This window comes from Epinephelus fuscoguttatus, linkage group LG13, assembly GCF_011397635.1.
Source record: "Epinephelus fuscoguttatus linkage group LG13, E.fuscoguttatus.final_Chr_v1".
Lineage (NCBI taxonomy): Eukaryota > Metazoa > Chordata > Actinopteri > Perciformes > Serranidae > Epinephelus > Epinephelus fuscoguttatus.
Window position 1 is genome coordinate 7,847,565 of NC_064764.1, and position 19,148 is coordinate 7,866,712.

The 19,148-nt window shown below is 40.4% G+C and overlaps 1 protein-coding gene across 10 annotated transcripts in view; it reads left to right on the forward strand.

The window, feature by feature from the left end:
• The window catches only part of tns1b (tensin 1b), a 229,245-nt gene extending 210,619 nt beyond the window's left edge, over nucleotides 1-18,626 (forward strand). For 8 of the 10 annotated variants that reach the window (XM_049594652.1, XM_049594656.1, XM_049594653.1 and 5 more), the window contains 13 exons: nucleotides 2,838-2,933; nucleotides 4,188-4,368; nucleotides 4,880-5,922; nucleotides 6,023-6,109; nucleotides 8,768-8,896; nucleotides 9,102-9,194; nucleotides 9,909-9,986; nucleotides 11,457-11,525; nucleotides 11,709-11,735; nucleotides 12,188-12,356; nucleotides 14,543-14,611; nucleotides 14,868-14,897; nucleotides 15,759-18,626. In XM_049594652.1, coding sequence (XP_049450609.1) covers nucleotides 2,838-2,933; nucleotides 4,188-4,368; nucleotides 4,880-5,922; nucleotides 6,023-6,109; nucleotides 8,768-8,896; nucleotides 9,102-9,194; nucleotides 9,909-9,986; nucleotides 11,457-11,525; nucleotides 11,709-11,735; nucleotides 12,188-12,356; nucleotides 14,543-14,611; nucleotides 14,868-14,897; nucleotides 15,759-15,897 — 2,210 coding nt within the window. In that variant the 3' untranslated portion in view covers nucleotides 15,898-18,626. The remainder of the gene's footprint in view (nucleotides 1-2,837; nucleotides 2,934-4,187; nucleotides 4,369-4,879; nucleotides 5,923-6,022; nucleotides 6,110-8,767; nucleotides 8,897-9,101; nucleotides 9,195-9,908; nucleotides 9,987-11,456; nucleotides 11,526-11,708; nucleotides 11,736-12,187; nucleotides 12,357-14,542; nucleotides 14,612-14,867; nucleotides 14,898-15,758) is intronic. The other 2 variants (XM_049594661.1, XM_049594655.1) reach the window with 1 other exon arrangement.
• Nucleotides 18,627-19,148: the final 522 nt, after the last annotated feature.

The window sequence follows — 19,148 nt, forward strand, 5'->3', positions numbered from 1 at the left end:
CGTGAACTTACTGTAGGAAAGGTCTTGAGGTGTAAAAGGTTCCGTCATGTATTGAGACACTCAAGGTACTTTATCTTGACTTACACTAATTTCTTTCTTTATGTACTCCATTTGGTACGACATATTCCAAGCAGTGAAAAAACAACCTCATTATTACCTCATCTCATTTTATTCAGATTGTAAATGGGCTGCATTTCCAATGTACGAGTGGGACGTTGCAGTGTTCTGGCCTTGTGTTGGCTCATCAAAATGCCTTAGTGACCACATCTCGTAAAGACTGAATCCCTCTTTTCTCACAAGAATGTCTGCAGTCATCAGTCAGTACATGCAGAATAAGAAAAAAGGGAAAGAGAGACAGAGTCAGTTTGGAGTTACCTGTGTCCAGATTTCAAGTGTGGCCTGCTACTTGATTACATGTAATTTTCATCTCTCTCTTCTATCCAGCCTGTCTCTTTTCTGTTTCACAAAGAAGAAATAAGTTGATATTACAAGGACGGCATGCTTATTTTATTCACTAAGTCCAGAAAATAGAAAGGATATATACAGACCAACAGACATACACATACTCATCTCCCCAACTCGTCCTCCCCCAGCCCCCTCTCTCAGTCTCATATACACCCCACACTAAAACAAGAGTCATGTATTAGGTAACGCGTCGTTGGCCAACTCTACCAATGACCTCATCCAGTCCTCTAGCCTGTCTCCCCCAGGGCACACCCATAAAAGTTAGTCATAAAAACTCACACCATATTTTTAACACCCGCTCTGTGGCATAACATCCCTCCTTCTCCTAAAAGTGAGAACATTGCATACGCAGTGAGCAACAACCTTTTCTGAGATAAATAAAGAATGTTAAATCTTGGGTGAATTAAAAGGGACAAATTGATATAACATTGTTGCATTAGATATGCATTTTTTAAAAGTGTTTTTTATGGACCTCAAAACCAGATTATCTCAGCTGAGCACAAACTGTAGTTAACTGTCATCAGTTAACTGAGATTAGTTTTGCAGTTTTTTGCAAAACTTGTTAAAGGCGCATGGATAGCTAATTGAGTGCACGCCACACCAGACTTACTTCCCATTACACCGTCATCTTGAGTGGTGCGTCAAATCACGTTCCTAAGTGTTCACTCAGCCTGCCCCACACACACCTCCCACCATTAAATGTGGGGCATCAAGGCTGCAAGTACAAAGAATTGATTTGGATTCTTTGGTAAGTGGAGGATGCACGTCTCTCTGCCGGAGTTCCACTGTCCCACAACGTCAGCCAAATGGATCCCCTGTCCCTCAGTCCCTGTCCCTCCCCCTGCCGAGTGAGCTTTACCCATCACTTATCACAGTCCTGCACTGCTTTGGCATGAGAGCCACACGAGAGCAGCACCGGCGACACAATGGACACAGTGTAGAACTCATATCAGACATATTCAGCAGTTCAACAGTAAACAAGTCTTTTGCTGATAAAATAGATACATGTCATGCAAAAACAGGGAATAACCTCCATTTTCATCAACTGAAAGTCAGCACACACAGAGGCTGCGTTTCATTAGTCATTCAACATGCTCTCATTGACTTCCCTTCTGTACTTGCCCTCAGGGGAATCCCCACTGTCGTCATGAGTGCCCTTTTATTTGTCTTAAAAACTGAAGTGAACTTGGTGAGATTGCTTGGAGGGCTGAGGGAGTGAGTCTGCACACCATTTGAGAACCACTGTTAAAATCACATAGCAACAGTTTTGAAGATAACCATGATAGAGATGACAAACATACATTTCTACATAAGAAACTGATGTAGCTAATGATACAGTGCCAATGTATTTAAATTATTTGCAGAAGACACCTTCCCCCCATTGAAATGAGTCTAAAGGGTTAAGTTAAGTTAATGAGAGGAAGAGGAAACTACTAATGAAACGCGGCGACAGACACAAACACACATCCATAGACCCATCCAGGTAAAGCACAAAGACATGCTGCTGCTGCTCTCTGTGTTGCTGTTGTCATCTGTGTTTAGGTTCATGTTGCTGCCTTGTTTCATCACAACCAGCACCCTGCCTGCCCTCCTCCAGCAGTCTGTTTTACCCGGCTAGTAGTGTCTTGTCCTTTGATAATTGTGCTAGCAATACATGTTTGTTATTACAGGAGTTTTTTTTTACCCCCACATTATTTGTTTACACTGTGTCAAAATACCTTTTCTTTCATGGCCAGTAACTGTGTTGCAACTTTTGATTCAAAGGAATACAGGGATTTTGGCATTGCTAATGTAAAACTAAAACAAGCTTCAGTCAATTAAACTCACAAACATGAACAACTGAGGAATCTGAATGCCATTCTCCTGTAACATGACAGGTTCATGGGAAACCATGCACCCTTTTTTCAGTTTGACCCAGCTCTGCCTTGATGTCAACTTGTGTTTGACACACACCTTATTCTGCTGATGGTAGAGTGAGGTGGTGTCACTGCCAGTTTGTCACATAGTGTTTAGTCACATGCATGTTTTGCCCTTCCATCATAGCATGAGCGCACCCCTCTGAACATGTTGCTCCTGTGTGTGAAGCTGTGTTGATGCTGTACTGTCTTGACAGCTGTTTACCTGGTTATTATCATAATAGCATTATCAAGACTGAAGGTCAACTTTAAGCAGGCCATATGGAAATTAAATGGATATTATGGCATTTAGAATTGTTGTTGGCTGTTCTTATACACTTTGACATCATTTACTAATTTAATTATTTTTCTTAAATAAGTGATACTTTTATTGTTAGACTGTGTCAACAGGTAGCAGCTGTCAAGATGTCAGTGATGTATGATGCTGTGTGGTGATAAGTGTCCCATTCTCTTCAGGTCGCTCCCCTCCTGGTCTTGCCAAGACTCCACTGTCAGCCCTGGGTCTGAAGCCCCACAATCCAGCAGAAATCCACCTCAATCAGACAGGTTCAGGTTGGTTGTAATTCCCACTTGATTCAAATCATTCACTAACTGACTGTAGTCATTGTTTTCTAACGCTGTTAAAATGCTTGTGTACAGTTCTGCTCATAAGCTTCTACCTATTTTATTATACAACTTAAGTCACAGAGAGTCTGTTTGTCTGCATGGAAGAAACTCTTTTACATCAGTGATTGAAATTTCCATTCAGTCACACATGAGGCTGATAATTCCTGAGTGTCACGTTGATGAGTTACTACGGAATTTCAATTTTCTTTTAATAAAACCTACTGGTTACTTAACCGGTTGTGATCACCAAGCACAACGTTTGTGGCCATGAATCCAAAATTCAGCTTTAGTCTCATCATTCCAAATGACTTTTGCTCCAGAAATTTTGGGGTTTGTCTAGATGCTGTTTTACATTTTGTAAGTGGCAGCATGATCAGACACATTATCAAAAAAAAGGTTTAGTTTTTACAGCTTCTGACAGAGTATGTAAATTTATAAGCACAACTGTATGTTGGTATTTTTTGTAAAATATATATATATATAAATATATAAACAAAAGAAAAAAGTAAAACTTTATTATTTACTTTGTATTTCGTAAGTGTATGATCATAAATGACAAGTTGGACGTCTTGTCAACCTTCAACCTTTCTCAAAATACACTCTTTGTTCGTGCAACTAAAGGCTAAATGGGAGCATTTTATCACCAGTAATATTCCTCATGAACTGTGTTTCCCTGTCACACACACACACACACACACACACACACACACACCAAATTAAATGGGTATAGCACAGATAAAACACTCTTTCCAACTGCCTGCTGTACCTGTGTTCCTTTACATTATTCTGTTTCTCTGGATTATCTCCAACGATGCTCCACAGATGATGAGAGCAGTGAGGGTGAGGAAGGTAAGAGTGCTGCTCTGATGCCACAGATCATCATCGACATTCGACGTGTTAATCGCCTCCTACTCATTTTGCTCTACCTATTGCTCAATTGTAGTCCACTTACATATCGTGTGTGGCAAAACCATTTCTGTTTTCATTTCTTGTCTAGAAAAGTCACAACCACTCTCACGGCAGCATACACTATTGCATCATAATAATTCCATCTTGTGTCACTCTGTTTTCACTGTTTTCTTTCTTTCTTTTTTAAGGCACAATATCACCGTCACACAACTACAGTGCTACAAATACAGACAGAAAAAGCACAAGTGGTGTAAATGTGTGGCTCACAGACAAACTCTTTCTCTCATGCAGCACCAAGAAGCTATGTAGAGTCTGTGGCGAGGTCGGCTGCAGCAGGCGGAGAGCAGTCCACATCACCTCGGAGCCATAGCCCACCCGCAGAGACTACAGGGCAGCAGAGAAGTCCAAGTCCCACGTCCCACACACTGAACCCGCCTTTGTCCAGCAGCAGCCCCATCCAGAGCTCACAGGGGTGAGCCAAATACATAATGCTCTCTCACTTTTTGGTCCAAAGACCAGATCTTAGGCCAGAAATGAGTAATTGTGTTAAAAAAAGATTTCATGTGTGTGTCCTTCATTGTGTTTAAATCAAAGAGTTGCCTTCTGGAGCCATAGGTGGCTTCTTTGCGGGGACATATCCTGCCAGTCGCTCATTTTTGTATAGTGTTTATGCCTTCTACTCAAATATTCAGATTTTCTGCTTAGATAGGTACAAATGACAAAGGTTTGTATCTTTCGAGGCAGGGTTGTTTGAGGTACGGATAGAGAGTCAGTGTATTACACACAGTCAATGTGCTCCCCATTTGGAGAAGCAGGCAGGAGTAGCAACACGGAAGCTGGGGCAGCAGCAGTCCACAGCAGTACATTGCTGAGCTCCCATGGTGGTACTCCTGCCAACGTCTCCAAACTGTGTTTTAGTCTGCAAAGTCATCCGTCCAAACAAATAGTTTGATGGTTCATAAATGTTTCCAATTGTCTTCCAGTGATCACCCCTTGGCAGAGAGCAGCATAAGCACTCCGTCCCAACCAACTACTGATTCGGGCTTCCGCTCCCAGGCTACAGAGAGTGCCTACCCCACTCCCACTCCCTCATATCAAGGCCTGAATACCCCCACGTCTTCCTACCTAGATTCCAGCTCTCCGACCTCTTCCTACCTTGGCACTACTACCCCTACACTGTCCTACCTTGGGCCTAACACCATACCTGGGAGTTATGTAGCCTCAGATCCCAGCCCGCCCACCTCAGAACCCTCCCAGACAATGCTCAGCCACGGCAGTCCCCATGCACAGCATCGGACAAACGTCCTCGGCTCCACCTACAACCCCCTCCTCCAGCAGCGCTCGTGCGCTAATCAGGATGGTTCTATCATGGGTCAGCAAACATCACCAGCTGATGGCTTTGATGTAGGTATGGTAGGTCTCAGTGGAAGTCCCATCCTTGGTCGTTGTCCGTCTCAGGGAGCTCAGAGCAGCCCAGTCCTCAGCAGACAGGCCTCTTCGGGACAGGGGTCTCAGCGGAGCCCGGTCCTCAGTAGACAGCCGTCCCTGGGTCAGCCAATGCAGAGCAGCCCCGTGCTCAGCCGACAGCCATCTGTCACACAACCACAAGGAAGTCCAGTTTTGGGCCGCCACCCATCTGTATCGCAGGTATCCCAGAGAAGCCCCAGTCTGGATCGTCACCCAATGCACAGTGGTTACACCACCCCGGATGAGAGACATGGGAACCTGTCGAGACAGAGCAGCTCCTCTGGCTACCAGGGACCTCCTACTCCTTCCTTCCCCATCTCGCCCGCAGGCTACCAAGATGGGGGGATGATGGGGATGGGTGTAGGTTTCCGGCAGGGCAGCCCAGCCCCTGGTTTCCAGCCCCAGCTTCCAGAGAAGAGGCGCATGTCGAGTGGCGATAGACCAAACGGTGCACTGTCCTATGGCACCCTGAACGGGAAGATAATGTCTCCAGTGAGTGGAGGAAGCACTCCCGGCTACTTCCACACCCTCTCTGACTTCTCAAGGTTTAATATGCCAGGTGAGGACATACATTACCTGAAGTGACATGAAAACAGATGTGGTTCTTTTTTTGCTCCTTTCTCTCCGTGTCTGTGACATTCTTTTGTTATTTGTTGCAGATGGAAGTCCTGAGAGCAGGCTGAATGTCAAGTTTGTCCAAGACACGTCCAAGTTCTGGTATAAGCCAGAAATTTCCAGGGAGCAAGGTGAGATGCTGAAAGACTGTTCCCTTAAATGACCTTTAGACAATTATTGTAACATTTCTTGCCCTTTAATTGTGTTTATTTGAATGATTGTCCAAGTGTGTGTAGGTATTTTTGAAGGTTTTGAGGTTTTGCCTGCTGAGGATTGGAAGTTCAGTATGTGCTATTGTAGCAAAAATGTTTACACAGTTATATTACAGAATATTCCATCTACCTGAAAGCTATGTTTTACACAGAGCAAATATTTAAATGCAACACTTAGTTTTGCTCCAATTTTGGGTTTAAGTTAAAGATCTAAGACTTTTTCATGCACTTATTAGATAAATTCATCTCGAATTTTGATAACAAATTTGTTAATGTCAGTGTTAGTGAGCACTCCTCCTTTGTCAAGATAATCCATCTACTACTAAACAGCATCATTACTAAAGGTTTGAGCAGAAATTCTTCAGTTGTGCCAAACAAGTGTTGCATCAGCTGTTGGAGTGGCTGGTCTCAGATGATTTTGCTGGTAAAGACAATATGGAAGTTCTGAGCTGGTGTGACTAACTACATGTGGTACATGTTGTGAGGGTGGTTGGATGTACTGCCAAATTCAGGGACTGATATTGGAAAAGGCTAATGATCTTGAAATGAACATTCAGTTGACCGGCAACCGCTTTGGTGGACATTCCTGCAGTCTGTATGCCAACGGCACGTTCTCGTAAAACTTGTAACCTAAACCTGTAAAAAATGAGAGCAAAGACAAAAGTGCTGTGATAAAAATTTTTGTTCATTATAAATGTATCAGAGATTTACCCCCATACCGCAACTATGTTCATCAGTGACAGAGTGACTGCTTACCTTGCTAAAAGAAGTATAAAAGGAACTTGTTTTTAGCAATATTTTGTCTGATTGGTTGCAACACACAGAGCACAGTAATGAACAGTGGAGAAGTGGATTATTCTTCAGGAGTGGTTTGAAAACTTTCTATGAATGTCCTGGTACCTTGGTTGTGAGGTCAGTGGCTGTTGGCCATCCCATCTGTATTTGCTCATGGCCAGTATTGGATTATATCATGTTAAATACAAGCACATGTTCAACTGCAATGACATCACACACGCACACACATACACACATGCACAGTTTAAACTTAGTGCCATGCACTCACAGAAGAAAAGCCACACCATATGTAAAGAATTAGGGAACATCTGCATGTGTTGCTCATCTCATCCATCTTCCTTCCTTAAACTATCACATGTGGACAGGCTGAGGCACTGAACTTAATAGTGAAGTAATTGATCTAAAGCGCTTCTCCTTGAACAATAGCGTGTCTAAAACAAAGTGTCATGTGAAAGGTTTAATGAAATACAGACTGACAGCAATTTTTTAAACAAAGGGTCAGGACCTGACTCACTGCTTAGCTCTTGGTCATTCTTGTAACTTTTAACTACCGTTTTCCTTTAGTTTAACTTGATCCCTTAATGAGCTGATTTCTCTGACCTTCAAAGTCTGTTTCCCAAATTTAATCTGTATAGTATAAAGGCATTCAATTGCTAATGTGACTAACATACCCTGCTTGAGTGCTGCCTGTGTCTTGGCTTGTCTGGTCAGTGTTGTATGTCATATGTTTTTACTGTGTCCTGCCAAGGGATTGCAGATGTCATTTATCTCCAAACTAACACTGATACACTACATCAGAGGAGGAAAGTTTTACAAATAGAGAACCTCCATGGATCATAATTTTCAATTGTTTGAAGTATTAAATTGATTTAATTTTTTCTGCATGTGTATTTTTACTTTTAATAATTAATGTTAGGGTTTGGAATCACCAGAGGATCCACGATACAATATTATCACAATACTGAAGTCATGATACAATATTATTGCAATTTCAAATATGTTGCGATATGCTTAGTATTGCGATAAAATATATTGCGATTTATTGCCTTTTTTCAACTGTAAATTGTGTCATCATAGGAAAATCTAATAAGATAAAGTTCTCATTCTGTTTACCTCATCTCAGCCATTTTTTTTGGTGGAAAATGCGTCTAGTGGACTGAAAAGCAATTGATTAAATTATTCTAGTATGCAACCTAAAGTTAAATTTATTTATTATTATTCATCACTGTTTACATTTACTACCCCTTTAAAACTTAAATTGCTAATTTCTCTTTTGTTCGGATCCCCAACACCTGTTTGCTCTGAGTGCATTCACCATTATACTATCTCTGTCATTTGCTCAATTACACACTCTCTATGCAATGAGTGACATCTGAAGAAATTAACATGTGAGGTAATGGAGTTTATACAGTAACAAGTGAGTGTGTATAGTGTGTGTGTGTGTGTGTGTGTGTGTGTGTGTCTTTTAATAAATGGTTATTCGTTAGAATTCTGTGAACTTCGATGTTCGACAGCCAATGCTGTTGCTTTTATGTAACAGTTGTAAACAACTTTTAAATGTGTAGCTCTATCCAATCATACACTAACTTTACTGAACATGTCTTTTGTTATGTTTTTTCCCTGTCCATGTCAGTGGCTGGTGGCTTAATAATTTTACCCACCACTGCCAACAGATTACTCGCATTTAGCGGGTGATCAAACACTAGTGCTCCTTTCTGTGTGTCTGCACTCACATTTAGTGTTCTGATAGTCTTAAGTAACTGAATGTCTGCTGTGTTACAGCCATTAGCCTGCTGAGAGAGAGGGAGCCTGGAGCCTTTGTTATTCGAGACAGCCACTCGTTCAGGGGGGCTTACGGCTTGGCTATGAAGGTCGCCTCTCCTCCACCCTCAGTGCATCAGAACAAGAAAGGTAGGAGACAGGATGCTGGTTACTAATGCAACAGCTATTTACTTCAGTGCTTTGAGTAGCTCTTCTTTCCTTCTTTTTTGATCTTTGGCCAAGGTGGAGACAGAATTAAAGTTAATATCCTAATACCAAAGATGTGAGGTGATGTCTCCACGTTAATCAGCTGTGTATTACCGAGACTCACCCCTCTCCCTCTCTGCTGTTGCAGGTGACATCACCAACGAGCTGGTGAGGCACTTCCTGATTGAGAGCAGCCCAAAAGGAGTGAAGCTGAAGGGTTGTCCCAACGAGCCTTACTTTGGTCAGTGGAAGCCTGCTGCTCTCCCTCCTGCCTGAATTCTCACTCACGTGTACACTGACAGCTTAGTGAAGCCAAGAGTTTGGAGAGCCAAACACTAGTGCTCCTTTCTGTGTGTCTGTCACAGATCTGCACCTCCTTCCAAGCTCTATAACATGTAATCCTACCGTAATTATAGTATTGACTGTAGTGATCTAACTCGTGTTCTCCCTACTAATTACACTGCGAGGCTGGATGACGTGTGTGTGTTTGTGTGCATGTACTAAGAGAGAGTCAGTGCTCCTGCCAAATCCAAAATGGGCGCAAGCTGACTTCTGCAAACTGAAGTCTCGCCTTTTCCTTGTTTCTTCCTCCTCTCCTGTCAGTTCATCACTCCTTCCTTCTGTGAAGTTGCTGTTTATATTTCTTTTATTTTACAATGACTTACAATGGTTTATTTTTCCTACTGTTTTAAATTGAATGAGCCACATTTAACCAAATATTTCAGCCTAAAAAGATGAATTATGGGAAGTAGTTTTCCTCCTGACAGGAACAGAACCAGAAGTGTCAGCTTTTGTTAGTCACAAGGAAATTATTAAAGCTGCAGTGTGTTGATTTAACTGTCAAAGTCTGTTTACATTTTTTTTGAAAGTACTACTGCATATGCAAAAATGTTGTATGAAGCATTTTTGTGGCTCCAGTGCTTGTTTCTGACTGTGTCTTGTGTGTGTTTGACAGGCTGTCTGTCTGCCTTGGTCTACCAACATGCCATCACGCCACTGGCCCTACCCTGCAAACTACTTATCCCTGCCACAGGTCTGTGGATACAAATATGTGTTCAGCAATGTCTGAGCATTTTTAAGTTATTTTTACATTGTTTCTGAGCAGACCCCTCCTGCCCCACATGTTTTTAGTGGTGGGGATCACAAGAGGCCCTAACAATATCGATAGCAAATATTATCATGATACTGCTGTCATGATACAATATTGTTGCTTTTTTAAATATTGTGCAATATGCTGAGTATTGTCATAACATAAAATGCATTATATTGCTATTTATTACCTTTTTTCCAACTGTAAATTATGTCCCCAAAGGAAAGTTTGGTCAACATCTGTTTTATGTAACAAGATTAAGTTTGAAGAAAGTTTCTTACTTCAATCATGTGTATTACAGCAAAATGTATCTAAAGTATTAAAAAAGCCATTCATTTTAGCAGTAGTAGTGGATACCAAAAGTTTAAAAGTTACCCCTGCAACCCATAAAGACGCCGGTATAAGAAAACAACTTGACCATACCTCGGGTATCTTTTGGTTGTTTGGCTTCACAAACATTAACATTGTCTGTCTGAATAACCGGTATCACAAAGCTCGGTATCAACTAGCTCAGTCAAGTCTTGGTTTTCCTTTCCAGCCACGGGCACATTCATGTGAAAGAAGCCAGGTTGTTAATTATGAGCAACATCAGAACCATGAATGCAGTACTTCACATAATATAAGATGAAACAGTGATGCTAATTACCTGTGGCAATTTAGGGACAGCAGAAAGTCATATTTTGAAAGAGTGAAAAATAAAAAGCCTATAATGTTGCAACAGAATATGAAGATGTAGAAACAGTAGAAATAATTTCCAAAAATTAATCGTAAAAATCGTAAAAATTAATCTGTCTATGCTGCCTTTGTAATTATGGGAGCCAATTAACCGTGTGTGGATTATTATTATTATTTTCATTTATTCCTAGTGATCATTACAATGGTGTCTTTTTTCTTTTGAGCTGCAGTGATGAAATCAGTGATGGAGTCAGAGTCTATCATTTATCACACTGGTGATAAAATACAAAAATGCAGCTTAAAGTATCATCTTACGTTCAGTGCCATCAGTGATTTCCTCGTTTGTTAGAAGCTCTGTTATAAAACCAGAGTGGAAATAGAAAGCATGCAACAATAAAATGATTCAACTGACCTATAAAAAAATATTTTTCTTCACTTGTCACTCGGGGGACAGGTGACAGTGATGTGATTGGTCAGTGGTTTGGGTGTTGACAGGTTGTTATCCGATCCTCTGACCCGCTCTTAAGCAGGTCAGCTGTTCAGCATAAGTTACCACAATCATTTATGCCGGTAAAAGGTGAACCAGCTTTGTAGTAGGCTAGTGAAAGCCCAGAGTTAATCCTTGCTAATTTCTAATCCTGCTTCATAGTACAGGCCTCAGGAGAACTCAGAACAACTAAATGAAAACTGAACTCTATGCCAAAATTGGTAACTTCCTGTCTCTCTTGTTTTATGTAGATCTCCTCGAAGAAGTGTCGGAAGTCTCTGCACCAAACCCACTGGCTGAAAGGCTGAAACAAGGAGCAGGTAAAACAAACTCACCTTAAGTCGTTCTCTTTGTTAAAGCAGTCCTGTGATGGTCTCAGTTTTTGAGACTTAAATACAGCAAACACAGCTTTGAGATTTGAGGACAGTTATGTCCACTTTATTAATGTATCCCGAGTCATCCTCTTTACTTATTCTGACAACATGACATCCTTGTTATCCCAGTGCAGAGGGCCCCTGCTGATTCCCATGGTAAACCCTGTGCCCTTTTATTTGGAAACCTACATCTGGAATGTGCATCCCATATGTTTGTTGTATGTCTGTGTATGTTTAACCTGCACAAATGAAGACATATGATTAATGGCCCTGCGCAACAGAATTCCTTGAGATATTTCTAAATCTCATCTGTTAACATTAGTGTCCAGCTTCTTGTCTGTAACAAGCAGAATGTTTTATGTGGAATGATTTGGATGAATTTGTTTCTAAAACAGTTTGACCCCAGCTTTGTTCCAGACAGCATGTTCTCTGATGAGAGGAAATCAATATGTTTGCATGAAGCGGTCAAAACAGGCATTGATAACATTTTGAACAGGATTCATTTCAGGAATGAATACAGTTTGTATAGTTCTGTCCTCACAGAGTGACAGTTCCACTGTCCATTCGAAATTTCTGTTATCTGTCTGAGACATCTGCTCTCTTCCCAGCATGCAATGTGCTCTACGTCAACTCAGTGGAGATGGAGTCCCTGACAGGCCCTCAGGCTGTTGCCAAGGCCATAACTGAGACACTGGCTGCCACTTCTCCAGCTACTGCCACCATTGTGCACTTCAAGGTGTCTTCACAAGGCATCACGCTGACTGACAACCAGAGGAAGTAAGTCAGGATACCACTTGTTCTCTGTTTAACACCTTCTTGAAATGTTTAAAAGATGCCTCACAAACATTGCAAGACATTAGGAGACTTTGCTGCAGACAGTGTTTGATGTCTGAACATGCCTTGTTTTTGAAGGGCAAGTGTCAGCATGAGTCACTGCTCATAATCAGGCAATAAATAACTGCTAAACACTGGATTAAAGTATCAGGATTGTACTGTTTACTGCAGTATTTCTCTTAAGAACTTAATTTTGTTTTGTGTAGCCTGCCATAATGAATAAAACGTTTAACCAAACCATAATCAAAGGTTCTGTAAGTGACTTCCATGTTGAGAACCGTTTAGTCTGTATTTACTTGAAGTTAGTTTAACCCTAGTCTCGCCACCAGACAATCAGAGATCTCCGCCTTCTGATAGTCTGGGGATACTCCTTTCTAAAGTGTGTTTAACACACCGGCGAAAACGGCCGACAACAAAGCAACGCCTCTTGCATTTTTGAAAAGTACACGCCTTCTCAGAAATGTGCGCTCCCCCTTTTTTCGTCCGCAAGGAAACAAACACACAGAGAGCTTGAAAATGGATGCCGAGAGATTAAACTCCGTTTTATCAAACGTGCGCTCATCCGTGAAGAAAATATTTTTTCCAGCAGATGTCTTAGTTACAACATGATTGAGCTAAGTGGAGTAGTTTCATGTTGTATCCGACAACGGGAGGCTTTTAACAGATGACATCCAGATGTTAGCTTTGCTGCTAGTGTTAGCTGTCCCTGTCAACTGATGCCTTCCAGACATCGTGATTTCCCAAAACTGAATAAATACCACACATAGCAACACAAAACTGCTTTGCTAGGTCAATCATGTTGTAACTAAGATATCTGCTGGAAAAGATATTTTTTTCACGGACCATTTAATGAGTTATTACTACAGACACCGCTAACGGCTAACAGGGCTAACAGCTAACCGTTAGCCCAGCTAAACGTGCACACAGAAATAGTAATGTTTGTTCAGTCATTGTGTTTATAGACTTTACAAACATCGGATTAGTCTAAACGGTGATACAGTGATGTGAAAAATGTGATACGTAGGCTATATATATATATAGCTAAAAGCTCTGCTGGTTTTCTACCCGGACTATAGAGGCAATCGCCTTGGCGATTGCCTCTATAGTCCGGCCAGACGGATGAGTCATGGCCTTGTAAAAGATTATGTTTGTTTCTTTTAGTTGGCGAGAATGTGTCGCCGCAAACGCGACAAATATCCACTAACTTTGACGGAGTTTTCTGCGAGCACGGCTGAGCCATTTTGTACTGCTACACGTGTTTCTAGTCGGACTATGTTTACAAGCACAAGAGTTCAGCGAGCCACCGAAGGACCGCCCTGCAGATTTACTACTGGTTCTGCAACGTAGGGAGTTTTTTAAACTCTGAAATTGTATCTGCCCATCTAAACACAAAATCAGGGAGAAAGTCATCAGTCTTTAGTTAAGCAAAGCGTCTGAAGACTGACTTGTGAGTCTAGTTTAACCCTTAGGTGCATGACCTACCAATACCTACACTCTTCCATAAGTAGGGTCAAAATGATGAAGACGATGATTTGTATTATATTTTGGTCAACAAAAGAATGATTTTATGTTTGACATATTCATTTATCACTTTTTATTAACATTTTTTAACATTTTTATTAACACTTTAACAGTTGTCAAAAAACAATTTTATTACAAGGAAGCTATAAATATCATAGTAAGTCTGCTTATCTCTACACAACAAATGCAGTAATGTTAGCTAGCTTACTAAGCTACACACACAAACTACACACACACACACACACACACACACACACACACACACACACACACACACAATAATGGTTAGATTTTATTACAAGGAAGTTATAAATATCATAGTAAGGCTGCTTATCTCTACACAACAAATGCAGTAATGTTAGCTAGCTAACATGGGGTCATTTTTGACCCCACTTATGCATCTAAGGGTTAAAGTTCATATTGATGAGCTGGATTTATACAATCAAGAACTGTGATCAGCTGACGAATGTCCTGGTGGAAATTAGTGATTGGTCATGTTCTGATTAGAAGCGTGATGGTTGTGCATGCTGTAAAGTGTATCATCTGCGAATCCACACTACACATCTTGGTGCATCTGTAATCTCTATTTCTATTTGTTGCTTGTATAGGCTTTTCTTCCGACGCCACTATCCTACCAACACTGTCACGTTCTGCGACACTGACCCTCAGGACAGAAAGTGAGTACAAAGATATTAAAATGATTTTGTAAAATGCCAAAATGCAAAATTACTGAAGAGTTCTAAGATACTTTGAAAATAGGAAGAAATTCCAAAGTGCTTGTTATCCTTAACAGCTCTTTGTTTACTGTTTATTATTGCTTCTGCTATTACTGATTGTGTGGGTCCTTCAGTTCACTCCTTTGATGCTGTTAGCTTCTCAGAAAACTTAAAATGTCTTAAAATATTAACACACACTTTCTTTAAATCTTTACAGGTGGAACAAGCCTGAGGGAGGCACAGCCAAGTAAGTCAACGTCTGTAGATGATAGTGCTGCTGTTGATCTGATATTTGTACAAAACAAAACATGTGGGAGGGTGGGGTCGCATGAAGCATGTGACTCAGTGGGGGATATTTATTTAGGATTTGTCCCAAAAAGACTTTTGTCCTTATCAAAGGACTGCACCAAGGTTTTGCACAGCTAGAATGTAAGAAATGCAGCATCGCGGCTTGTTTTGGGTCTCGTGCTATTTGAATCACGGCTGTACCCGATTTATCACCACAGACTGCAGCACAGGAAACTGCATCTGCAATGTAAACTGTTTTATCAGACACACACTATGATTTAGGCAGCAAGTTATAATCAGGCACACAGGGAATCTGCACCCGCAGAATTCCTACGACACCTCTGCTGCTAGCAAGAACATTCTGCTAAACTCTGCAGATTTTTATTCTGCGTCACCACAGAAACCGTAAAAAATCTACAGATTTATTTTGGGTTTGGTAACCATCAAGCAGGCCGTTGTTTATAAGATTTATCTAAATCACACCTTCCGGCTATCAAATTAGTATTCCTTGCAGACAACCCTTCTCTTGCAGGGTGAATGCACACTTGTAGTTATAGGTCTCTTCTCTGTAACCAATCTTTCAAGTTAAGGAGCAGCAAAAAGTTTCTTTTGCACTTCATTGCTTTCTAGACATCTGTGAGTCACATCAAAATTTCTCAGCACGCATCAAAACTGCAAATCAGATTGATTGCAGCTGGGAATCTAAAAATATAAATCTCATATAATTTCACTTGTCCGTGGATAAAGATTCCATAGCAGACACAGTCCGATGTATAAACATAGGAGCTTTACAAATAAATGCCTAACCTTGTCTCTATAGGCTGTTTGGGTTTGTGGCACGTAAGCAGGGAAGCACAACAGACAACGTCAGCCACCTCTTTGCTGAGATGGACCCTGACCAGCCTGCCAGCGCCATCGTCAACTTTGTCTCGAAGATGATCGCCTCGCAGAAACGATGAGAGCTGTCAGCAAATCCTGGCGCTTTTTTTTTAAAATGCCTTTGGTTATTTTCTTTCCTTTTAACCACAGACACTTACTTTCTGTTCTGGACAATTAAGCATTTGGTTTTACGCGTCACCTTATTTTTTTCCTGCTCTTTTACATTTACTTGTGTGTCTGTGTGCGTTTGTGTATGAAAGAGAATGAGACAGAGAGTGTGTGGTGTAATTGTGCGCGTGTGTGCGTCTCGCATGCATGTGCTTTTCTTCTTGGATGGACTCCAGAATGGACCAGAGGAAGTGCAGGATGGGCGTGGCTGTGTGTGACAATGGGACGGGAGGCGATTCTGATCTCCCTGGCAGGGTAGCGCATGGACAGGAAGAGGGAATGACATTGTGTGTGCAAATGTTATTTTTTAGCAATTTGTTCATTTTATATTTTTTTTAAGAAGAAGAAGTCAAGTTGTGTGATGTAAAGGTGGATTGTAAATCTATCAGGCTTTTGACTGGTCAACCAAAGATTTTAAAAAAGTAGTCAGGGCGTGTATAGTGTGCCACTGTCGGAGGGTCGGAAGTATTCTTTTTGTAAAACAAATATGGCTGCTTAATCAAAAATACTGAACTGTTTCCTTCTGTATGTACTGATACTGTAGGTCAACTCTGCACCGTTGCCATGTTGCAAACAATGTCTCCGGACTTTGTTGTAGCTGTCGAGGTCTGTGTAAATATTCTAGATTGCTTTATGAGTAGGACTGTTCTAGATGATATTTGGTGCCTGACTTTCTTTTGTAATGCAGAGCTTTTTAAGAAAAAGAAGAACTTAAAACTCTTCCAGGCTGTCTTAAATATGCAAATAGCCAAACTTGGAAATAAGATTGTTCTCCAGAATTCCACAGGTCCTTCCCTGTTTGATGTTGTAGTGTCGCTAATGATGCAACAGATGTTATTCCTCTAAAGTGCAGCTAGAGTCAGACAGTATAACACAATTTTCTTGTGCATCTACAGTATCCAGGTGAACACACAAAAGCATCAGTAAGAAACTCATTGAATCATTACATTCACACATAGTCTCTTGATTGTAAAGAAGAGGATTAGCTTTCTATCTGCCATCACTCTCTGTTCAGTCTGCGCAGCACATAGCCACACTATTTCGGTCATTAAGGGGCCTAAAGTTGTTTTGTGAGGACAGTTCTTGTGGAAAAGTGTTGTCCTGCTACACTGCTCTTCATTTTTCTGTGTTCAAAGTTTCCGTCGATAGAGAGAAGCTCTTTGCGTCAGCCGGCCAAAACTGTTAACACTCACACCCTACCCAAAAGTAAGCTATACATATAAATATACATATAAAGATATATATAAAAACTTCCAAACAGTGACTTAAGATATTTATTTTTTTTGCTTTGTTGCTCTATGTTATCTTGTATACATGTATTATAAAGTATACATCAAGATTACTGAAAGCGAGAAGAGAAGATTGCTTTTTATTTTGGCTAAAGTGCATTGACATATATAAAGGTGTAAAGTGTGTTCATTTTAAACTGTTGTTTTTGAATGTTTTTTGTTTTCACAGCATTACTTTTGTTAAGATTCTTGTTTTCTTGGGGAGGCTTTGTTGTTTTTGTTAAGAGGAGGGAAAATATTTTGTATGAAAGATTGCTGTTACTAAAGTCCAAATTGGAGTTATCCTAAAGTGATGCCAACACAATTGTTTTATTAACTTAAACCTGCCTAGAAGATACATTGTCCAAGTTTAGCACTTAAATGTTAAAGTATTATCAGTGTGTTTCTACTTGTCAAAAGAGAAGATATGAACATTATCAGACCTGTTTCATGTCAGCATTGCATGTGTGGAGGCAGACTTAGTAGTCCCTGTAGCCATCAGCACCTCGGCATGGGTCTGTTTATGGAAAACTAGCCAGTTCAGTCAGTAGCTGCTGCCCTCATGTGGTGTAGAAAGATCATTACAAAGGAACCACTTTTATTCTAACAGTGTTTTAGCTGTGATTATGGCATGTCAAAGGGTAAATGTTTAAGTAATTTGATCACTGAGAAAATGAATTTTGATTTTAATGTTGATTCATATGCTAATTTCTTAGCAAATGAGTTTTGCTTTTACATTTTAGAGTCCCATTTATGGATTAAGAAGTAGAGATTACAACCCCCTCCTTTATGCCTGATGCTCTAGGATCAGTTGGCAGCATGATGTAAACTAATTAAATAAGGGTTAGTTAGGGGGGCTACATTCTGACTCAAATGTACTTCTTCAAATATAAAATAAAATACAGCACTTACAGGGCTTTTATATCTGACTAGAATGTTCCATTATTTATTAGCAAGAGCCTGCATGCTCAAGTCGTTACCTTAACGCTGCTGACTGTAATCTGTACACAGTATCCTCAAGTCTTACTCAAGCCAGCCCTTTCCAGAAAGATGCCCATAGATAGTTATCACATGACGACTGTGTCTTGACTCGGCTTACGAGACAGAAGAATTTATATTTTTGCCTACAAAATGCTTGTTGAGAAAAGAGGACGTCCTCTACTTCAAACTGAATGTTTGCCATTTGTTTGCCAAGATGGAAACTCCAGTGGCATCTGCCCACTTTGACAGATCAGTCTGGACTGTAGAATGTGTGTGAATGAGCTACTATGCCTGTATAGAGCTTTGTCATTGTTTTGGTTTGCTACATTGTATGGCTTTTACTATTTCTGATGAAAAAAAAAAAACACATTAAAAAGCAGTACAAATCAAAATGTATATAATGCTCTTTTTCTTTTTTGTCAAAGATGCAATTTGATTCTCTGTTACACTGCATGGGAATTCTGAGGTTTTAAGTTAGCTTGCCATAAAAGTGTTTATGTTTTCAGATCCTCCTGATTGTAAGTAAATTCTCAGTTTTTACAAAAATTAGTTTTTGGGTTTTTTTTTAAAAAAAAGATCTATTTAAGCTCAGTTAAAATGTAGCAGTGGATTAATAACCTCAAAATATCATTCATTCCCATTTTGACAGGACATTATTGAAAATTAATTTGTCCTCAGGTTGGACACATTTAAAGGAAAACCATGCCCATTTTCAAAATTCATACATGTTATTCCTATGGTTTAACACAGTCCAAAAAATATAACAGTGCTAAAACTCAAAAGAAGAAAACAAACATTTTGTGGGTCCACAAAATCAGGCTCCCATTCATTTTCGATGGAGCAGATTTAGCATGGAAATAATTGGTATCCCTGATTCAAGTGGTGTTCCCCTTTAAATGTGCAAGACTAACTTA